We start from the raw sequence: 22,044 nt of genomic DNA on the forward strand, positions 1-22,044 counted from the left end.
CTTTCCAAAGGCTTTCTCTCTTTCAGCAAACTTTTTCACAAGAGAGTCAAAGGTTATATCTTTAAGATTTCCATTTGCTTGTAATGACTCAAGATAATTGGAGTAGGTAGGATAGAGTGCTTTGAGAAAGGCAATAAGAGGGATATCCAGCTCAACCTTAGTGGATTTAATATCATACATTATAGACTTTACTTCAGATGCAAGAGCAAGAGGATCATTATTTTTCAGTTCAAGAGTGAAGAGTTTAATCATGAGCTGAACAACTTCAAGTGCAGAATGTGAATCATAGAGTTCTTTCAGCTTTTGTAAAGCTTCAAAGGCAGTGGAATAAGATGAAATATGACGACTTACTTCTTCATTTACAGATGCTGCGATCAATGCATAGGCTTTGCTGTTCTTGTTTTCCCAAATGACAAGTTCTTTATCTGATGTAGGCTGCACAGGGTCTTTGTCTTCTTCTCTGACACACACTCCTTTCCACAACTCATTGTAGATGAGGGTGTGTTTTACCATCCGAGACCATTCAGAATAGTTCTCCTTGCTAGTGAGAACTATTCCTACCATAGAGATGATTGAATGCATTCTGTAAAAAAATTACTTCTGCTAAAAAAAATCCTTACGTTACAGCCTTCAAATCCCTCTAATATTTGCTAAAAGCAACAGCATTTCATTGTACATATCACTGCAATACTACTATGTTTGAAAAATGCGCAAGGGATCACTTCAATATATCATGCAATACTACAAAACATTCTGGAAACACCGCAATATTTTGAACGCTTTGAATCATATAAACTGCGTATATCATGAATTCAACAAACTGCTCAACGCTATACAAAAACCGCCATACTAAAGTTAAAAATCAACTGCATAATACTAAAGCCCTAGCAGTCTTCGTAATACCCAGCGTTACTGGCGACTGTTGAGGCTCTCGCGTTCTGCGAAAATGTCTTTGATTGCAAATGAGGAGTTTCAACACATTCTTCGTGTCCTCAACACCAATGTTGATGGGCGACAGAAGATCATGTTTGCCCTGACTTCTATCAAGGGAATTGGTCGGCGTTTGGCCAACCTTGTATGCAAGAAGGCCGATGTTGATATGAACAAGAGAGCTGGTGAACTTTCTGCACTTGAGCTTGAGAACCTGATGATAATTGTCGCGAATCCTAAACAATTCAAGATCCCAGATTGTTTTTTTTAAACAGACAGAAAGATATCAAGGATGGCCGAACCACTCAGGTGGTATCCAATGCTCTTGACATGAAACTCAGGGATGACTTGGAACGCTTGAAGAAGATCAGGAACCACCGCGGTCTTCGTCACTACTGGGGCCTTCGGATGCGTGGACAGCACACAAAGACCACTGGTCGCAGGGGAAAGACTGTTGGTGTCTCAAAAAAGCGTTGAGCATAGATAGATCGGAGTGGCGCCACCAAATGGTATTCAGGTTTTATCAGGATTCGAGCAAGCTTGGCCGCCCAGAACCAAATGGAGAGATGAGCTGTACAACAACCATGGCGGCGATAAATGATAAGATTATCTCACTAGACTATAGTGACTATACAGCAGAGATAAAGACTGTGGACTCTCGGGCGTATTGAATGGAAAAGACGGAATTTCACACAGTCGATGTATTTAGATACTTGGACGAGCCTCCACAGCCAGAGACAGCTAAGGACCAGTGAGGAAAATACAGTCCGGCCTCGGCCTCAGGGAAAATGACAGAGGCTTTTTTTTTTTTCTGGTGATTCTTCGGACAGCAAGAAAGACTTGCTTGGAAACGTTTACTCCGCAGATGCGCAGGACAATCAATGAGAGGCAGCGGTGGAGAGGCAGCGAAACGGATGAAACGCAGGACAATCAATGACTGTTAACCGATGCTCAGAGAATTAATGACACGCATGACAGAGGAGCGCTCAGGACAGAGCAGCGCTCAGGACAGAGGTAAGGGAGTTACAAGGAATCTGGGACCTGCGCTCTGATACCATGTCAGGCCAGGGTAACTCCGAAATGGGCAGAAGAAAACTGATTGATTATTTCATTAGAGAACTATTGTTTATATACATAAATGAGATGGATCAGTTCATCTTCTTGATGACTATTCACGTTCCAGTTTACCCAACCGCTGAGGATTAGGTGTGAACATTGTATAGTGTTAATCTTCTATTTTGTTAGAGGAATTTTGGTTAGTGGTAACAATGCTTTGATGAACCAGTATTTTGATGATGTGGATGAATATGATAATTCAATTTTTCAACTGCATCTTTAAACTGTTGCATGCATTCCCATGCAATTTCTCCCTCTCGCTATTTTATCCCATAATTTAGCTAAGCCTTAGTGCTATGTTTGAGGAAGTTTGTGCTCCTAAATAAACTCTTGTTTGAATGTATCTAGAGTTGGATTTTGGTTTGTCGCTGACCACTTGACGAACCACTGAAGAGCTTTATCCCACAAGGTCATCTGGAAATTAATGATTTTAGAATCATATGGAGTTTGTCTAGCCCTCCAAATAGCTTCACACAGGTACCAATGTTGCTTTAGACCTTGATCTCCTTGGCCTGAAAACTCACGATACTGATTAAACTATCCTGCCACATTCCCATCCATTGATGTATGACTAAGCGAAACTAGAATAAAGTCTTATGAACTAGGTTGCATAAAATTTATAGAATGTGACTGAGTACTACTACCAAAATTACATGTTGCATACACCTTATGAAATTTCTAAAACTTCAATCTTTTGACTAACTTTGAAATAAAACTGAAAGGATTTTGATAAAGTTCGAGGGGGAGGTTAGGGAGAGAACTAACCACGTTGTTGTCTTGTATAATACTACTTGCGGAGAAAGAATCATCCTCATGAAATAAATTTCTCATAATGAAATGCATCTTCTCATCCATGAGAGTATTTTGATTAGTCATCAGAACTGTCTGTCTTGGCGTTTCTAACATTTAGATCCTCTATGATTTCTAGCGGGATCCATTATCCCTATTTGGTTCCCCAACCTCATCCCTTCTAGCTCCTCCTATTACGCTAGAACTTGGTCCTTCGCCTGCTTCCTCATTCCACAACTTTGGGCATCCCATTCCTCCTATCCACAACCTCGGATTTCTCAACACTTCACCTATATGTTGTAACTCTCTTTGTCTTCTCCTAATCTCACACAACTTCTATTCCCTCCATTCACCAACTAGTCATTCCTTTCTAAGTGATCTAAATTCCCGTGCCTTCCACAACTCCTCTCTTTCGATCACAACTTCCTCTCATATTTTGCAGCTAGCCGACATCTTTCCCACATACCCTACCCCCAATATAATTATTTTATGATGCCATATTGGTTTGTTGGAACAACAAAGTCCTTCTTCCACCATAAGAACTTCAATCCACAAAGGAATTTCTTTTAGCAATTTATCTCTCAAACCATACTTGAACATTTCTTCAACCTTAGAAAATGACAGATGATTCTCCACAACAAACTCAATAATATAGCCTTCCAACATGTCTTAAGCCCAAAAATCAAAACCCTAGTTATTTTGTTATCTAGTCAATGTAAGGTAGCCAAGTCAGTTGCGGTCTAGGTTTTGAATATTCACCTAGCACTACCAACTCCTGAGGTATGCTTCAACCTACTCATCCAATGATACAATTCTTTGGTAAATTTTCACCAGAAGATTTCATGTTAATCGCATGCAGGCTCTGCGAAAAGAATCTCTTACCTAACCCAATCTAGGTTTTTCTACCATAGTTCAACTTATTGATGAACAAATAAATCAAGCTTATCTTCCCACCATTCCCAAATATTTCTCTTGAGAATCCTTGTCAACATTATCCATAATCCCCAATTAATCTTCGTTCCCTAGCAACATAACCATTTGTTGGTGAAAAGTTTTACTGTGTTGACCCACAATTCGACAACAGGGTGCCAATAGAGGGTCCATGATTGTCTAGCATGTCAATGGAATTTTCAATCCTCCATAACGGAAGATGGTCTCAGCCAAGGCGTGTTGAGACTTACAACTGATGTGTTGTGAATTTAGAAGGTAACAAGATTCCCCATCAACTAAAATACACATTGAACCCAAAAACATTCACAGTTCTTTGGGATAGATCTTGCACAAAATTAAATGAATGCATAACAGTGAATTTAATAGAGAATTTTTAAATTTTTAAAAGGGTTATACAATGCAATCACATTTAATTATAAACTCTCACATATATCCCCACAACAAACTCGTTTTATATTATATTCAGAGAAATTCAATCATTACATCATAGATCCACAAAGACTCTGTAGTATCTTTCCAGAACTTCATCCCAACTCTCACTATAGAAGCACATTACATCAAAAGGAAAAAATAATATAGCCATATAATCGAAGTTCTCATTCCAGCAGCATGATGACCCTTCTCATCATCTCTCCCTTTGTAGCTTGATACATGTGACTATATACAGATTTCACTCCTTGGATCTTGCATGCACTCACTTGAGATGGTCTAACTTAGCTAGATTGACTAAATTTGTTTGCTAGGTCCACTTTTGCTTGATTTCTTCAAACTCAGCATCTTGATCCTTCTTCTGCAACTTCGACGGATTCCAACATAGCTGTTCTCTTTCCTTGCTTGTCACTTTCTTCTTTTTGTTGTCGCTTTCCATCATGTTTGACCATTTTCTTTTCCACTTGTGCTTCATATTCCTACAACTCTTTTCTGTGAAAAATGGTCAAAATTGCTCACAAAAACGAAGGACCCAATAGTCTAACATGTTTCCTCTTTTTCATATAGTTACTTTACATCCAATATATTTTCCTTGAAACTTATTTTCTATATTTTAATCATCTTGGAGTATTGCCTTTTCCAAAATTTAATTTTATTTGATTTCAATTATAAGAAGAAATTTGAGGTAAAAAATGCATCTTGAAATAAAAAAATATACTAACAAAATCAACTTTAAAACAACCAATAGGATTCAAGAGGATGAATTACCTCTAGGGGTAAATATGTTTGCAAGGAAAAGAAGAATATTTTTTTTAATTGTGTTTTTAACTTATCTCCTTGTAGGTTTACTCAATCTTCAACCATAGACACTCATTGGATGTAAAATTAAATTCTACATCCAACAAGTAGTTGCTCTATATAATTTTGACTACACCCACATAACATAACTATAAGGATTGAAGAGAACTTGTTGAGGATACAATATGCCTTTAAAGATAAAAGAGGTCTAGAATTTGGAAGTTGACAACTAAGAGGGGGAAGAGTATAAATGGAACAAGATTAAGTGTTGAGATCAAAAAATTGAAATGAAAAATGATGCTAATAGAGGAAGAGGATCAACAAGAGGAAGATAATTTTTTTTCAAATGTGGAGCTCAAAGACGTAGATTCTACGAATGTCAAAGGTGTGAAATGAATGAAGGAGACAACAAGAAAGAACAAATTTTTTGTAAAGTAGCAGAGGTGGAGGTTACAATAATATATTATGAGTAAGGGGAGAATATGATACTTTAAAAGGATATTGTTTCATCTAGAGTAAGAGATTGACAAAGAATGAGAGGAGAGGAAGAGTATCTTTAAAACCAAGTTCAATGTAGGGAGTATGTGCTAAACTTTAAGTGTTGATGGAAGTACTTTTAAAAATATAATTACTACAAAATTTATATAAAATACTAAATGGAATTATACATCTCACACAAATACATAAAAGATTTCATGGTTGTAGAAATGACAAATAATAATTGTACATTAGAAGCATGAAATTAACTATCACATTTGGGGTTATATGGATAAGATGCATCACCTATTTCCCATTGATGCTTGTTATATCTTATTAGAGTGACCATGTTGGTATAATAAGACTATTACACATGATGATAAGGAAAATACATACCAAGTGGAAAGGACGTAATAAATGTAAATTGCACCATCTAAAAGAAGGAGAAGAGACTGAGAGGATGATGGTTAAGCCCAATTCTAGCATGTGTAAACAAAGGGGCAAAATAAAGGGATCACTATAATGGTATAGTGAAAGAAACAACATCGTTGAGGAGAATTGCAATGAGGATATTGAGTTGAAGGAGCTTGTGGAGTAGAAACATCAAGGGAGGGAATAGTCCATAGTTGAAGAGTTGCACCAATTTATGTTATAGAGGACAATATATTACAAGAGAGAAAATAGTAAATCATAATCGAGAGGAAAATTAGGCAACAAATTCCATTGGGCTTGAGTTGTAATGTGAGATAAAAAAAGATGGCTAGAAGAGACAAGGAGAGAAAGCTAAATATGAGGAGGAAAAAAGAGATAAACATGTTAATAAAATGAAGTTTAGAGAAAAAAGAGGAAATAAGAAAATGAAGAAAAAAATTAGGCAGCGAATGGTTGTTGATATATTAATGACCTTGTCTTTTTTAGCAAGATGTCAGTAAATTTTTAACGAGGGACATTTATTGGAAGAGCATCCTTAGGGTTAGTTCAATTAGATTTCTATATTTTAAAGGTTTGCAGCTACAAATATCCATCTTATCTTTCATAAATGAATTTTCCTTATGAATATCCTGTCCCACAAACCAATTTTTCTTTTCAAGCAAAGAAGATATCCCAGGGTTTGATAAGACCTTGTTTTAAAGACGTGTAAACTATTCATTGATAAAGAGTCTTCGAAAATAAATATAGAGGTCAACCTTTGATAATCATGCAAATTCCCATTAGAAAAAATGTCTGCAATCAACTACAAAGAAGAGAAGAAAATGCAAAGTGTGAAGCCCCTTGCATCCCACATCATCTTCTAACTAAAAACTTGTATCTCCACCAAATCCTAATGCATAGATATTTTACAAGTGGTGGAGGGATGAGTATCCTCCTGCAAAGAAAAGAAGCAAATGCAAAGTGTGAAGCCCCTTGCATCCCACATCATCTTCTAACTAAAAACTTGTAGCTCCACCAAATCCTAATGCATAGCAAGGATAGTTTACAAGTGGTGGAGGGATGAGGAGAATCCTGCAAAGAAGAGAAGCAAATGCAAAGTACGAAGCCCCTTGCATCCCACATCATCTTCTAACTAAAAACTTGTATCTCCACCAAATCCTAATGCATAGCATGGATATTTTATAAGTGGTGGAGGGATGAGGAGCCTCCCACAGTCTACATCTAAGAGTGATACACAAATTAATATTTATAAGTGTAATGTCTAAAGTTTACTTCAAATAAATATCATTTGATTTTAAAATACCCTATTCTCTATATAATAATATAAAAGAACTTTAACCTATGCATTTTCACCATAATAAAATAATAAAAAGCTATACATCTTTATGTTCATAATATATATATCTATATTATTGAATTTAAGAAAATCATTAAAGAAAAATGCTTTCCTTTTTTACATTATGAATGATATTCTTATAAAATATTTAATCTACTTTTAAATTATTTTACTTTAATAAGAAAAACCCAACTTCATTAAACATAAAGAACTTTATGTTCATAGTATTTAAATTCAAAAAACATGGTTAATAATATTTAAATTGAGAAAAAATATATAAATTATTTTTGAATTTAAAAAAATTAGAATAATGTTTAAAAAATTATATTAAAAAAAATTGCTTTCCTTTTTTACGTTATAAAATTATATTCTTCTAAAATATTTAATCTATTTTGAAATTATTTTACTTAATTTGAAAAACCCAACTTCATTAAATGTAAAAGAACTCTCCACAAATTAAATTAAATGAGAGATTCCATATCCCAACTCTTATAAATTAATGATTATTACAAAAACCTCCAATTTCTTTATGTTTTTGCCATGAGGCTCACGCAGATCTGTGTCATTGGTCGCTTTGCTAAACCCTCAATGAGAAATTAATGTAACAACATTAACCGAAATCTGTTTCTTTTCAGCTGCAGATTGAGTATTATCTGGGTACCAAGTCGGTAACGGAAGCATCAGCGTTAAGACGCAGGAGCGGGAGAAGTGTGAACTGATGATACAGAAGAACGTGCCCTCGCAGAAGATGCGTTCGCTGAGGCAAGTGACAACCCAGAGCCAGATCTGGTGGACTTGGTGTTTTGGGAATCACGAGAACTCACAAAAGCAGGTTTTGTGGGATCTGGTAAGAACGTCACAGAATCACTTGAAAGCATCAAAGTGATTGTAGACATTGGTGGACGAAGTGATGGTTCGGCCTGTGTGCACAAAAGACCAACATGAATGCATCTCAACACTTCCGCCTCATCGCATGTTTCAATTATTGTTGGATCAATCATGTGCGCAACATTTCCTCTGTGGTATGATCTCCAAACCTGCATAGCCACACCAGGAGAAGGAAAGATTCATAAGATAGGCAGTGAATTCCATGATACCATGCTTCGCTGTTTATGGATGAACTAAATAGCAAAGGTGAGTTAAAGTAGGTATGCTCAATCTAGGATACAACGGATACAGTATCTCACCGATCCTAGAAGAACCTGTATTTCAGTTGACAAATTGTAATCAGTGTTTTTTCTTCCTGCAATAAGTTCTAGGAGAAGAATGCCAAAGCTATAAACATCAGTTTTAACAGATAATTGCCCCTGCATGGCATACTCCGGTGGCATGCACCCGCTGCATAATGAGGCCAAATATAAGAATTGGGCAATGATTCCTTATTTGCAAAGAAAACTGTTCTAGATCTTAGAAAGTAAAAGGTTGACACCTAATCATAGGGATTGGGTGAACAATTGTAAATAGTGCAAATAATTAATAAGAGGAAATGAAAAGTTATCGGGGGATGAAACTCAACAGTCACTGCCTCATGTATATAACTATGAACAACCCAAATGAATAAACATAATCTCGTTTGAGGAGTTACCTCCTGGCCTAATACATACCAATTTTGAAAAGCATTGATGCAACAACAACCCTTTTATTGGGTGGCTTATTTTTGACACTTAAAATTTTTTGATGTATTATGTATGGATAAATTTTTTTAAATGTTGGTCATTTTCATGCAAATTTTGAAAAGCACCAACCTTTTTTCTAGACATATTTTTAACACTTTAAATTTTCTTATGTCCTGAGTATGCATAAAAATTTTTAAATGTTGATTATTTAACTATTTTTCAAGTTGTCTTATTCCTCTTCTTATTTTTCATCCTAATATGTTTGTTTTTAATGGTTTTCCAAACTTGTGTCTTTGTTTTTCTTTGAAATGATTTTTTATAATGATTTTTTTTTTTTGCAAAGTTTAAAAAGATAATAAAATTGGTATTTCGAAGTTAGGATTTTTTATATATTTATATATCATTAATTAATACCTCAATACACATAATTGTTACTAAAAATTATTAATTCTAAACACATGACAAAAAATACACATTTCACATATAGATATAATTAAAAAAATATGTATTTTGGAATCTTTTCGTTGAAAATGACATGTTAGATAAAAGATTTTTATTAAAAAATGAATTAAAAATTTGGAAAAGTAACAAAATTTATGAAATTTTATGAATTTTATATCCAAAGATTATGACATTGAAATTTTTCTTTTTTCCAAAAAAAATGATCCACAAATTTTTTAAGGAAAAATAACAAAAAAATGTTAAAAAGAAGAAAAGTTAAAACATAAAAAACAAATTCCCCTCTTCATGGCCAAAAGGCCACCACAGGGCTGGCAATCTTTTGACCAAGGCTGGCAGGGTTGTTTTTTTCCCTAATTTGTTTTAAATTTTAAATTTTAATTTTAATTTAATGTTTTTTTATAATTTTATAATTTTAATTTTCTTTTTATAAATTAATTTTTTTAATCAATTCTTTTCCTTTTTTTATTTTCTTTTAAAAAAATAATTATTTTTTCCAATTTAAATATTTTTTAATGGTTTTTCTTTTATAATCTTTTAATGTTTTGTCTTTTAATTTTTTTTAATGTTTGTTTGTTTGTTTGTTTTTTTAGTGTTTTTTTATATGTAATTTTTTCTTCTTAACGTAATAGTTATTATGATTTAAATCAATTTTATTATTATTATTATTAATTTGTTTATTTTTAATTATCTAATTTTCCTTTATTTATTTGTTGTTTTTTTTTCATATCTATATATATATATATATTCAGTTAATTTTGGTTTTTTACATTTTTTATGTTTTTCTTGTGTTTTTAATATTTATTTTTATGTTTGACTTTTTTTTTAAATATGTTCCTTTAATGTTTTAATATATATTTTTGTTTACTTGTTTTTTTTTTGTATTTTTCATTTTTATTTATTTATGTATTTATTTATTATTAATTTATTTCTTTTTGTGCAAGGTTTGTGTCGATCCTCGACTAACATCTGGACCCCATTATGTGTCAATTTCATAAATTATTTTAAAGTTTTCGTTATAATGGATCAATTATGTCCTCATTGTGTGTCAAATTCATCGTTGACTTTTAAGTTTCCATTGTAATAGGTGGAGTTTGTCTCCATTGCGTGTCAATTTGATGGTTGATTTTTAAATTTCCGTTGCAATGTGCCAAGTTGTCTTAGTCTAAGATTTTAAAATAGCTATAATTTTAGCATTTAAAAAAGAAATTATTCTTCGTATAATGAGTCTTTCATTCCGGTGTTCATTTAAAGTTTTTTTAGTCATATAATTTTTCAATAATACCATGGTTGAAATATGTTGAAAATTTAAGGTTTTTTGTAGTCATGATATTTGGTTTAAATTCCATGGTTGAAAATTTTCCAAAATTTAAAGGCTTTTTCGAGTCATGGTATTTTATCTTTAATGTTATGGTCGAAAGAAGTTATAAGTATTTTACCTTTAACATAGTGGTCAAAAATTGTTGGAATTTTAAGGCTTCATAAACGTGATATTTTATCTTTAACGCCATGTTTGAAAATTGTTGGAATTTTAAGGCTTCATAAACGTGTTATTTTTATCTTTAACACCATGTCTGAAAATTGTTGGAATTTTAAGGTTTTTCAGAGTCATGATATTTTATCATTAAAATTGTTGAAATTTTAAGGCTTTTTAGAGACGTGATATTTTACCTTTAATGTTATGCTTGAAATTTATTGGAATTTTAAGGTTTTTTGAAGTCATGATATTTTATGTTTAACGTCATTACTAAAAAATGTTGAAAATTTACCCCAAAAAAAAGTGTTGTTTTAGCATCAACACATTTTCTTTTAGGGAGTTTTTTCATGTTAAAAATTTGATTTTCACTAGCATTTTTGAAAAACGTTAAAAATTTACCCTAAAAAAAAAGTATTGTTTCACCAATACACATTTTCATTTTTCGGCTATTTTTTCATGTTTTTTGGGGGTTTTTTTGCTAGAGTTCTCATTTTGAGGTCACAGTTCCCATTTTATTGGTAACTTTTTATTCGAGTCCCAATTTTGGAACTGGTTGTGATGAGCCCCCCACCATCGTGCAAGGGTTTCTTTTAAAGAAACACCCATTAGCAGAATTATCTGATTTTCTTCAATGTGTAACTCAAATTCTTTAATGAAATTAACAACAAGACCAAGGCCATTAAAAGTAGGATAATTCCTTACCTATGTACTGATCCATCTAGTACAATGAATGGTTGCACAACGTCTAGAGTATAGCTCATGGTCTCCTAATTACCATTTTTCCAATGTAGCTTCTGAACCAGCCTCAGCATGTTGAACACTCCTCCAACTAAGAGAACCATCTATTGTAGGATTAATATAATCATCTCTTCCCTGCAATTAACTGACATAGATGATCCAAAACATTAGACTTCTCTGCATCATCAATGGGCTCTGTGAACCTAGGACCCTGGTAAGGATCCAATGGTTGTATGACCCTAACGCTAGCCACCTCAAAGGTCATATCTTATCGCTTGAGATCAATGACAACATAATTTTCAAATGCCCGGTCTACTCCCAACAAATTTGGATAGGGATCATTATCGCTAATAATATGAATGAAATCAAAGTTCTCATATGTCTTCACTACATAAATATCAACTTCTACATCCCCCAATTGGCTAATTGGGAGAATGCAGTATTGGTTGGCCATACACAATTGGATCAAAGAGAATACTAGTTTAGGCCTTCCATAATGCTTCCCAAGTCTTCCTCGACAAGATATTCACATCGAAACCCAAATCTAACATAGTGTCTTTAATCTGGTATCTAGCGATCTAGGCATTAATATAAAACTCCTTACCTATTCTATGCTTGTTGCGGTGAACATGTCTAGAATGTAGCTCTAGCAAGTTAGTAGAAATAAGTCGCTCTGAAAATATTAATATTTTACAACACTCCTCAATTTCTTACGCAACTGACCAAATAACTGCTCATCATTCATAATATGAAAAAATGTCTTGAACCATTCCATGATAGGTTGGGATGTCTCTTTTGGAAGTCGATGACTCTTGACCTGCCCCTTTTCTTGTTGTCCTGCTTTAGGACTATAAGAATAAATTAACTGACAGAAAGATATCAAGGATGGCCGAACCACTCAGGTGGTATCTAATGCTCTTGACATGAAACTCAGGGATGACTTGGAACGCTTGAAGAAGATCAGGAACCACCACGGTCTTCGTCACTACTGGGGCCTTTGGATGCATGGACAGCACACAAAGACCACTAATCGCAGGGGAAAGACTGTTGGTGTCTCAAAAAAGCGTTGAGCATAGATAGATCGGAGTGGCGCCACCAAATGGTATTCAGGTTTTATCAGGATTCGAGCAAGCTTGGCCGCCCAGAACCAAATGGAGAGATGAGCTATACAACAACCATGGCGGCGATAAATGATAAGATTATCTCACTAGACTATAGTGACTATACAGCAGAGATAAAGACTGTGGACTCTTGGGCGTATTGAATGGAAAAAATGGAATTTCACACAGTCGATGTATTTAGATACTTGGACGAGCCTCCACAGCCAGAGACAGCTAAGGACCAGTGAGGAAAATACAGTCCGGCCTCGGCCTCAGGGAAAATGACAGAGGCCTTTTTTTTTTTCTGGTGATTCTTCGGACAGCAAGAAAGACTTGCTTGGAAACGTTTACTCCGCAGATGCGCAGGACAATCAATGAGAGGCAGCGGTGGAGAGGCAGCGAAACGGATGAAACGCAGGACAATCAATGACTGTTAACCGATGCTCAGAGAATTAATGACACGCATGACAGAGGAGCGCTCAGGACAGAGCAGCGCTCAGGACAGAGGAGCGCTCAGGACAGAGCAGCGCTCAGGACAGAGGTAAGGGAGTTACAAGGAATCTGGGACCTGCGCTCTGATACCATGTCAGGCCAGGGTAACTCCGAAATGGGCAGAAGAAAACTGATTGATTATTTCATTAGAGAACTATTGTTTATATACATAAATGAGATGGATCAGTTCATCTTCTTGATGACTATTCACGTTCCAGTTTACCCAACCGCTGAGGATTAGGTGTGAACATTGTATAGTGTCAATCTTCTATTTTGTTAGAGGAATTTTGGTTAGTGGTAACAATGCTTTGATGAACCAGTATTTTGGTGATGTGGATGAATATGATAATTCAAATTTTCAACTACATCTTTAAACTATTGCATGCATTCCCATGCAATTTCTCCCTCTCGCTATTTTATCCCATAATTTAGCTAAGCCTTAGTGCTACGTTTGAGGAAGTTTGTGCTCCTGAATAAACTCTTGTTTGAATGTATCTAGAGTTGGATTTTGGTTTGTCGCTGGCCACTTGACAAACCACTGAAGAGCTTTATCCCACAAGGTCATCTGGAACTTAATGATTTTAGAATCATCTGGAGTTTGTCTAGCCCTCCAAATAGCTTCACATGGGTACCAATGTTGCTTTAGACCTTCATCTCCTTGGCCTGAAAACCCACGATACTAATTAAACTATCCTGCCACATTCCCATCCATTGATGTATGACTAAGCGAAACTAGAATAAAGTCTTACGAACTAGGTTGCATAAAATTTATAGAATGTGACTAAGTACTACTACCAAAATTACATGTTGCATACACCTTATGAAATTTCTGAAACTTCAATCTTTTGACTAAATTTGAAATAAAACTGAAAGGATTTTGATAAAGTACGAGGGGGAGGTTAGGGAGAGAAACAACCACGTTGTTGTCTGGTATAATACTACTAGCGGAGAAAGAATCATCCTCATGAAATAAATTTCTCATAATGAAATGCATCTTCTCATCCATGAGAGTATTTTGATTAATCATCGGAACTGTCTGTCTTGGCGTTTCTAACATTTAGATCCTCTATGATTTCTATTAAGATCCATTATCCCTTTTTGGATCCCCAACCTCATCCCTTCTAGCTCCTCCTATTACGCTAGAACTTGGTCCTTCGCCTACTTCCTCATTCCACAACTTTGGGCATCCCATTCCTCCTATCCACAACCTCGGATTTCTCAACACTTCACCTATATGTTGTAACTCTCTTTGTCTTCTCCTAATCTCACACAACTTCTATTCCCTCCATTCACCAACTAGTCATTCCTTTCTAAGTGCTCTAAATTCCTGTGCCTTCCACAACTCCTCTCTTTCCATCACAACTTCCTCTCATATTTTGCAGCTAGCCGACATCTTTCCCACATACCCTACCCCCAATATAATTATTTTATGATGCCATATTGGTTTGTTGGAACAACAAAATCCTTCTTCCACCATAAGAACTTCAATCCACAAAGGAATTTCTTTTAGCAATTTACCTCTCAAACCATACTTGAACATTGCTTCAGCCTTAGAAAATGACAGATGATTCTCCACAACAAAATCAATAATATAGCCTTCCAACATGTCTTAAACCCAAAAATCAAAACCCTAGTTATTTTGTTATCTAGTCAATGTAAGGTAGCCAAGTCAGTTGCGGTCTAGGTTTTGAATATTCACCTAGCACTACCAACTCCTGAGGTATGCTTCAACCTACTCATCCAATGATACAATTCTTTGGTAAATTTTCACCAGAAGATTTCATATTAATCGCATACAGGCTCTGCGAAAAGAATCTCTTACCTAACCCAATCTAGGTTTTTCTACCATGGCTCAACTTATTGATGAACAAATAAATCAAGCTTCTCTTCCCACCATTCCCAAATATTTCTCTTGAGAATCCTTGTCAGCATTATCCATAATCCCCAATTAATCTTCGTTCCCTAGCAACATAACCATTTGTTGGTGAAAAGTTTTACTGTGTTGACCCACAATTCGACAACAGGGTGCTAATAGAGGGCCCATGATTGTCTAGCATGTCAATGGAATTTTCAATCCTCCATAACGGAAGATGGTCTCAGCCAATGCGTGTTGAGACTTACAACCGATGTGTTGTGAATTTAGAAGGTAACAAGATTCCCCATCAACTAAAATACACATTGAACCCAAAAACATTCACAGTTCTTTGGAACAAATCTTGCACAAAATTAAATGAATGCATAACAATGAATTTAATAGAGAATTTTTACATTTTTAAAAGGGTTATACAATGCAATCACATTTAATTATAAACTCTCACATATATCCCCACAACAAACTTGTTTTATATTATATTCAGAGAAATTCAATCATTACATCATATATCCACAAAGACTCTGTAGTATCTTTCCAGAACTTCATCCCAATTCTCACTACAGAATCACATTACATCAAAAGAAAAAAATAATATAGCCATATAATCAAAGTTCTCATTCCAACAGCATGATGACCCTTCTCATCATCTCTCTCTTTGTAGCTTGATACATGTGACTATATATAGATTTCACTCCTTGGATCTTGCATGCACTCACTTGAGATGGTCTAACTTAGCTAGATTGACTAAATTTGTTTGCTAGGTCCACTTTTGCTTGATTTCTTCAAACTCAGCATCTTGATCCTTCTTCTGAAATTTCGACGGATTCCAACATAGCTGTTCCCTTTCCTTGCTTGTCACTTTCTTCTTTTTGTTGTCGCTTTCCATCTTGTTTGACCATTTTCTTTTCCACTTGTGCTTCATATTCCTACAACTCTTTTCTGTGAAAAATGGTCAAAATTGCTCACAAAAATGAAGGACCCAATAGTCTAGCATGCTTCCTCTTTTTCATATAGTTACTTTACATCCAATATATTTTCCTTGAAACTTATTTTCTATTTTTTAATCATCTTGGAGTATTGCCTTTTCCAAAATTTAATTTTATTTGATTTCAATTATAAGAAGAAATTTGAGGTAAAAAATGCATCTTGAAATAAAAAAATATACTAACAAAATCAACTTTAAAACAACCAATAGGATTCAAGAGGATGAATTACCTCTAGGGGTAAATATGTTTGCAAGGAAAAGAAGAATATTTTTTTTAATTGTGTTTTTAACTTATCTCCTTGTAGGTTTACTCAATCTTCAACCATAGACACTCATTGGATGTAAAATTAAATTTTACATCCAACAAGTAGTTGCTCTATATAATTTTGACTACACCTGCATAACATAACTATAAGGATTGAAGAGAACTTGTTGAGGATACAATATGCCTTTAAAGATAAAAGAGGTCTAGAATTTGGAAGTTGACAACTAAGAGGGGGAAGAGTATAAATGGAACAAGATTAAGTGTTGAGATCAAAAAACTGAAATGAAAAATGATGCTAATAGAGGAAGAGGATCAACAAGAGGAAGATAAAAAAAAATTCAAATGTGGAGCTCAAAGACGTAGATTCTACGAATGTCAAAGTTGTGAAATGAATGAAGGAGACAACAAGAAAGAACAAATTTTTTGTAAAGTAGCAGAGGTGGAGGTTACAATAATATATTATGAGTAAGGGGAGAATATGGTACTTAGAAGGATATTGTTTCATCTAGAGTAAGAGATTGACAAAGAATGAGAGGAGAGGAAGAGTATCTTTAAAACCAAGTTCAACGTAGGGAGTATGTGCTAAACTTTAAGTGTTGATGGAAGTACTTTTAAAAATATAATGACTACAAAATTTATATAAAATACTAAATGGAATTATACACCTCACACAAATATGTAAAAGATGTCATGGTTGTAGAAATGACAAATATAATTGTACATTAGAAGCATGAAATTAACTATCACATTTGGGGTTATATGGATAAGATGCATCACCTATTTCCCATTGATGCTTGTTATATCTTATTAGAGTGACCATGTTGGTATAATAAGACTATTACACATGATGATAAGGAAAATACATACCAAGTGGAAAGGACGTAATAAATGTCAATTGAACCATCAAAAAGAAGGAGAAGAGACTGAGAGGATGATGGTTAAGCCCAATTCTAGCATGTGTAAAAAAAGGGGCAAAATAAAGGGATCGCTATAATGGTATAGTGAAAGAAACAACATCGTTGAGGAGAATTGCAATGAGGATATTGAGTTGAAGGAGCTTGTGGAGTAGAAACATCAAGGGAGGGAATAGTCTATAGTTGAAGAGTTGCACCAATTTATGTTATAGAGGATAATATATTACAAGAGAGAAAATAGTAAATCATAATCGAGAGGAAAATGAGGCAACAAATTCCATTGGGCTTGAGTTGTAATGTGAGATAAAAAAGATGGCTAGAAGAGATAAGGAGAGGAAGCTAAATATGAGGAGGAAAAAAGAGATAAACATGTTAATAAAATGAAGTTTAGAGAAAAAAGAGGAAATAAGAAAATGAAGAAAAAAATCAGGCAGCGAATGGTTGTTGATATATTAATGACGTTGTCCTTTTTAGCAAGATGTCAGTAAATTTTTAAGGAGGGACATCTATTGGAAGAGCATCCTTAGGGTTAGTTCAATTAGATTTCTATATTTTAAAGGTTTGCAGCTACAAATATCCATCTTATCTTTCATAAATGAATTTTCCTTATGAATATCTTGTCCCACAAACCAATTTCTTTCTTTTCAAGCAAAGAAGATATCCCAGGGCTTGATAAGACCTTGTTTTAAAGACGTGTAAACTATTCATTGATAAAGAGTCTTCGAAAATAAATATAGAGGTCAACCTTTGATAATCATGCAAATTCCCATTAGAAAAAATGTCTCCAATCAACTACAAAAAAGAGAAGCAAATGCAAAGTGTGAAGCCCCTTGCATCCCACATCATCTTCTAACTAAAAACTTGTATCTCCACCAAATCCTAATGCATAGATATTTTACAAGTGGTGGAGGGATGAGTAGCCTCCTGCAAAGAAAAGAAGCAAATGCAAACTGTGAAGCCCCTTGCATCCCACATCATCTTCTAACTAAAAAATTGTATCTCCACCAAATCCTAATGCATAGCAAGGATACTTTACAAGTGGTGGAGGGATGAGGAGCCTCCTGCAAAGAAGAGAAGCAGATGCAAAGTACGAAGCCCCTTGCATCCCACATCATCTTCTAACTAAAAACTTATATCTCCACCAAATCCTAATGCATAGCATGGATATTTTACAAGTGGTGGAGGGATGAGGAGCCTCCCACAATCTACATCTAAGAGTGATACACAAATTAATATTTATAAGTGCAATGTCTAAAGTTTACTTCAAATAAATATCATTTGATTTTAAAATGCCCTATTCTCTATATAATAATATAAAAGAACTTTAACCTATGCATTTTCACCATAATAAAATAATAAAAAGCTATACATCTTTTTATATATATATATATATATGAATTTAAGAAAATCAGAGTAATTTTTAAAAAATTATATTAAAGAAAAATGCTTTCCTTTTTACATTATGAATGGTATTCTTATAATAGGAAAAACCCAACTTCATTAAATGTAAAAGAACTCTCCACAAATTAAATTAAATGAGAGATTCCATATCCCAACTCTTATAAATTAATGATTATTACAAAAATCTCCAATTTCTTTATGTTTTTGCCATTAGGCTCACGCAGATCTGTGTCATTGGTCGCTTTGCTAAACCCTGAATGAGAAATTAATGTAACAACATTAACCGAAATCTGTTTCTTTTCAGCTGCAGATTGAGTATTATCTGGGTACCAAGTCGGTAACGGAAGCATCAGCGTTAAGACGCAGGAGCGGGAGGAGTGTGAACTGATGACACAGAACGTGCCCTCGCAGAAGATGCGTTCGCTGAGGCAAGTGACAACCCAGAGCCAGATCTGGTGGACTTGGTGTTTTGGGAATCAAGAAAACTCACAAAAGCAGGTTTTGTGGGATCTGGTAAGGACGTCACAGAATCACTTGAAAGCATCAAAGTGATTGTAGACATTGGTGGACGAAGTGATGGTTCGGCCTGTGTGCACAAAAGACCAACATGAATGCATCTCAATACTTCCGCCTTATCGCATGTTTCAATTATTGTTGGATCAATCATGTGCGCAACATTTCCTCTCTGGTATGATCTCCAAACCTGCATAGCCACACCAGGAGAAGGAAAGATTCATAAGATAGGCAGTGAATTCCATGATACCATGCTTCGCTGTTTATGGATGAACTAAATAGCAAAGGTGAGTTAAAGTAGGTATGCTCAATCTAGGATACAACGGATACAGTATCTCACCGATCCTAGAAGAACCTGTATTTCAGTTGACAAATTGTAATCAGTGTTTTTTCTTCCTGCAATAAGTTCTAGGAGAAGAATGCCAAAGCTATAAACATCAGTTTTAACAGATAATTGCCCCTGCATGGCATACTCCGGTGGCATGTACCCGCTGCATAATGAGGCCAAATATAAGAATTGGGCAATGATTCCTTATTTGCAAAGAAAACTGTTCTAGATCCTAGAAAGTAAAAGGTTAAATGAAGAATGGAATAAAGGTGGAATAAATTACATTTACAATACTAACCAGACTCTTGAAATAAAATCAGCAGAGTAAAACATATTTGATTAGATTGAAATCTTACTATGTTCCAGCAATAACTCTTGTGCTGATGTGGGTTTCCTCTTCAGGAAAAAGTCTTGCTAGGCCGAAATCTGCTATTTTAGGATTTAGTTCCCTGTCCAATAACACATTGCTTGCTTTAATATCACGATGAATAATCCTCAGTGGAGAATCCTGGTGAAGATAGAGAAGGCCGCGAGCAACTCCCATTATGATGTTGTAACGCTTTGGCCAGTCAAGCTGGTTGCGTTTGTTTGGATCTGTATCCGTACATATTCAGAACAATATTTAATTATTATGATTGAATAAATTTCTCGAAACAGTAATGTTTTCTATCCCACCAGATTAAAATGGGGGCCGAAGTCACTCACCGAATAGGATTCTATCAAGGCTCTTATTGGGTAAGTATTCATAAACAAGCAACCTTTCTGATCCGTCTACGCAACAGCCTAGTAGGTTCACAAGATTTCGATGTTGAATTTTGGCTAGAAATTTAACTTCATTCATAAATTCTTTCCTTCCTTGCATAGATCTCAATGACAGTTTTTTCACGGCTATTTCTTTTCCATCAGCAGTGATTCCCTGAAAGATAGAAAAATTTGTAAACATTTAAGCTTGATTCCTGGAATGATTCAAACAAAAAGATTCCTATGAAAATTTTGTAAAGCATTTAAGATTAATGGCCTTCCTACATCCAACTGTCAATTGTGCGATCAGAGCAGTCTGCATAATATAATAATTTAAGATTGTAAAAACCAGAAATACCAGAAGGTTCCTTAGCTTATGTTACCTTGTATACAGGGCCAAATCCTCCCTGTCCGAGCTTGTTATCATCATGAAAGTTTTTAGTAGCAGCGAGTAATGTTCCCATTGTAAATATTACTGGTCGGTCGTTCTCGATGAGTGTGCCTTCTTCGATTTGTGCATCATCTGTATTATGGAAATAAGCAACCATATCAGAAAATATATATGGAACAAAAGCCGAATTGCATAGCTTGATATATTTCAAAAAATTATAATAATATGTGTTTGTCCAAAAAGTGTTTTATCTTTTTATTAAAAAAAGTTTATTTTAAACTTTTTAATCTAAAATAAAAATAAATTTTATAGATATCTCATTTAACTGTAATAAAAATTCAATTGATCTATGGAAAAATATTATAAAATTTGAAAAACAATTGTCATGTGGCAGTCATACCTTCGGATCCCCTTCGAAATAGGGCAGACCTCAGTTTTCTCCCTGTTGCGAGCGCGCATATGATTAACACGAGAATCAAACCACCCACAACATCTAAAATTATGGGTGTTTTATTTGAGTGCCTGATCTGTTTCGGCGGTTTATTCACTGGTCTTTCCGCAGTGGCCAGTGAAACTGCACTCATATTAAAAAAAAGATATATTTCATAACGAACTATGCAGCTTTGGCTCCAATACTGAACTCCTCCACTTCCAGAAAGAGACGTGAATATTGCATTGAGTGCGTAGGTTAGACATGCGGAGCAGTTGTGACTAGATAAATCCCTGGTACACTGGACCAGACCGTAGATCGTTTGAGACGACTCTACAGCTGTACCCCAAGCACATCTTTTCGTTTCAGGTGCTGCTTCCACTGATAGATTATTTAAGAGATTCTCAACAGACGACTGGAAGCCAGTCGGGATAAAGACACCCGTGTCCCCGCGGAAGCTCTCACTGTAATTCGACCCTAGTTCTGTGTCAAGCATTCCCGTGAAATCAAAGTCCTCATAACGTAGGAAGCAGTGAAAAGGCCAGATACTACCACCACGGGGGTTCGAACAATTTTGTAGAAGGTTGGTCTTCGCCAGTTCCCAGCAAGTGTAGCACTGGTCGACTGTTATGTCTTCCCTGCATTGGAGGAGACCATATACTTTGTCGGTACTTTGGCCATAGGAAGAGATATTAAACTCAGTTTGGTTCACACCTTGACCAAGACTATCCAATAAAATATTCAGATTGCTCTCAAACGTACTGCCCTCTGCATAGGTAGAGCTCGTGTCACAGCTATATGTCGGGCTTTCTTGCACTTCTCCGTTGCAAATCTGTCCATAAAGAGTAATGATCAACGCCGGAACAACAACAATTGTGTAGAATATCGTAATAATTTGGGCAATGGAGCGAGAGTATGCAGAACCCCTTCCATGGTGGTTCATATTCGTTAGGACTCTGTTCCGCATCGCACAGTGGAGAATGTGCAGTTTATAGACACAGCAATAATGCTACAACTTTATTCAATTCTTTTACATGGTTAATCAATATAAACGACATCAGCT

The 22,044-nt window shown here is 35.0% G+C and overlaps 1 protein-coding gene and 1 pseudogene across 2 annotated transcripts; one reads left to right on the forward strand and one right to left on the reverse strand.

The window, feature by feature from the left end:
* The first annotated feature begins 875 nt into the window (after positions 1-875).
* Positions 876-1,407, forward strand: LOC149174762 (small ribosomal subunit protein uS13z/uS13y/uS13x pseudogene; annotated as a pseudogene).
* Positions 1,408-7,695: 6,288 nt separating this feature from the next.
* LOC149174763 (cysteine-rich receptor-like protein kinase 15) lies at positions 7,696-22,022 on the reverse strand. 2 transcript variants are annotated; one of them, XM_089422686.1, is made up of 6 exons: positions 20,952-22,022; positions 20,544-20,683; positions 20,125-20,335; positions 19,776-20,013; positions 8,446-8,596; positions 7,696-8,295 (listed from the first exon to the last, which is right to left on the reverse strand). In XM_089422686.1, the coding sequence occupies exons 1-6, from the start codon at positions 21,946-21,948 to the stop codon at positions 7,945-7,947; spliced, it is 2,088 nt and encodes a 695-aa protein (XP_089278812.1). In that variant the 5' UTR covers positions 21,949-22,022; the 3' UTR covers positions 7,696-7,944. The 2 variants fall into 2 exon arrangements, with proteins under 2 accessions (XP_089278812.1, XP_089278813.1); XM_089422687.1 differs by lacking the exons at positions 7,696-8,295; positions 8,446-8,596 and adding exons at positions 18,696-19,281; positions 19,432-19,582 and having other exon boundaries at positions 20,952-22,020.
* Between the last annotated feature and the right edge of the window lie 22 nt (positions 22,023-22,044).

The sequence above is a fragment of the Pinus tabuliformis genome, chromosome 4_1, assembly GCF_031772625.1.
Source record: "Pinus tabuliformis cultivar Carrire ecotype Pingquan chromosome 4_1, CPIR1, whole genome shotgun sequence".
Taxonomy (NCBI): domain Eukaryota; kingdom Viridiplantae; phylum Streptophyta; class Pinopsida; order Pinales; family Pinaceae; genus Pinus; species Pinus tabuliformis.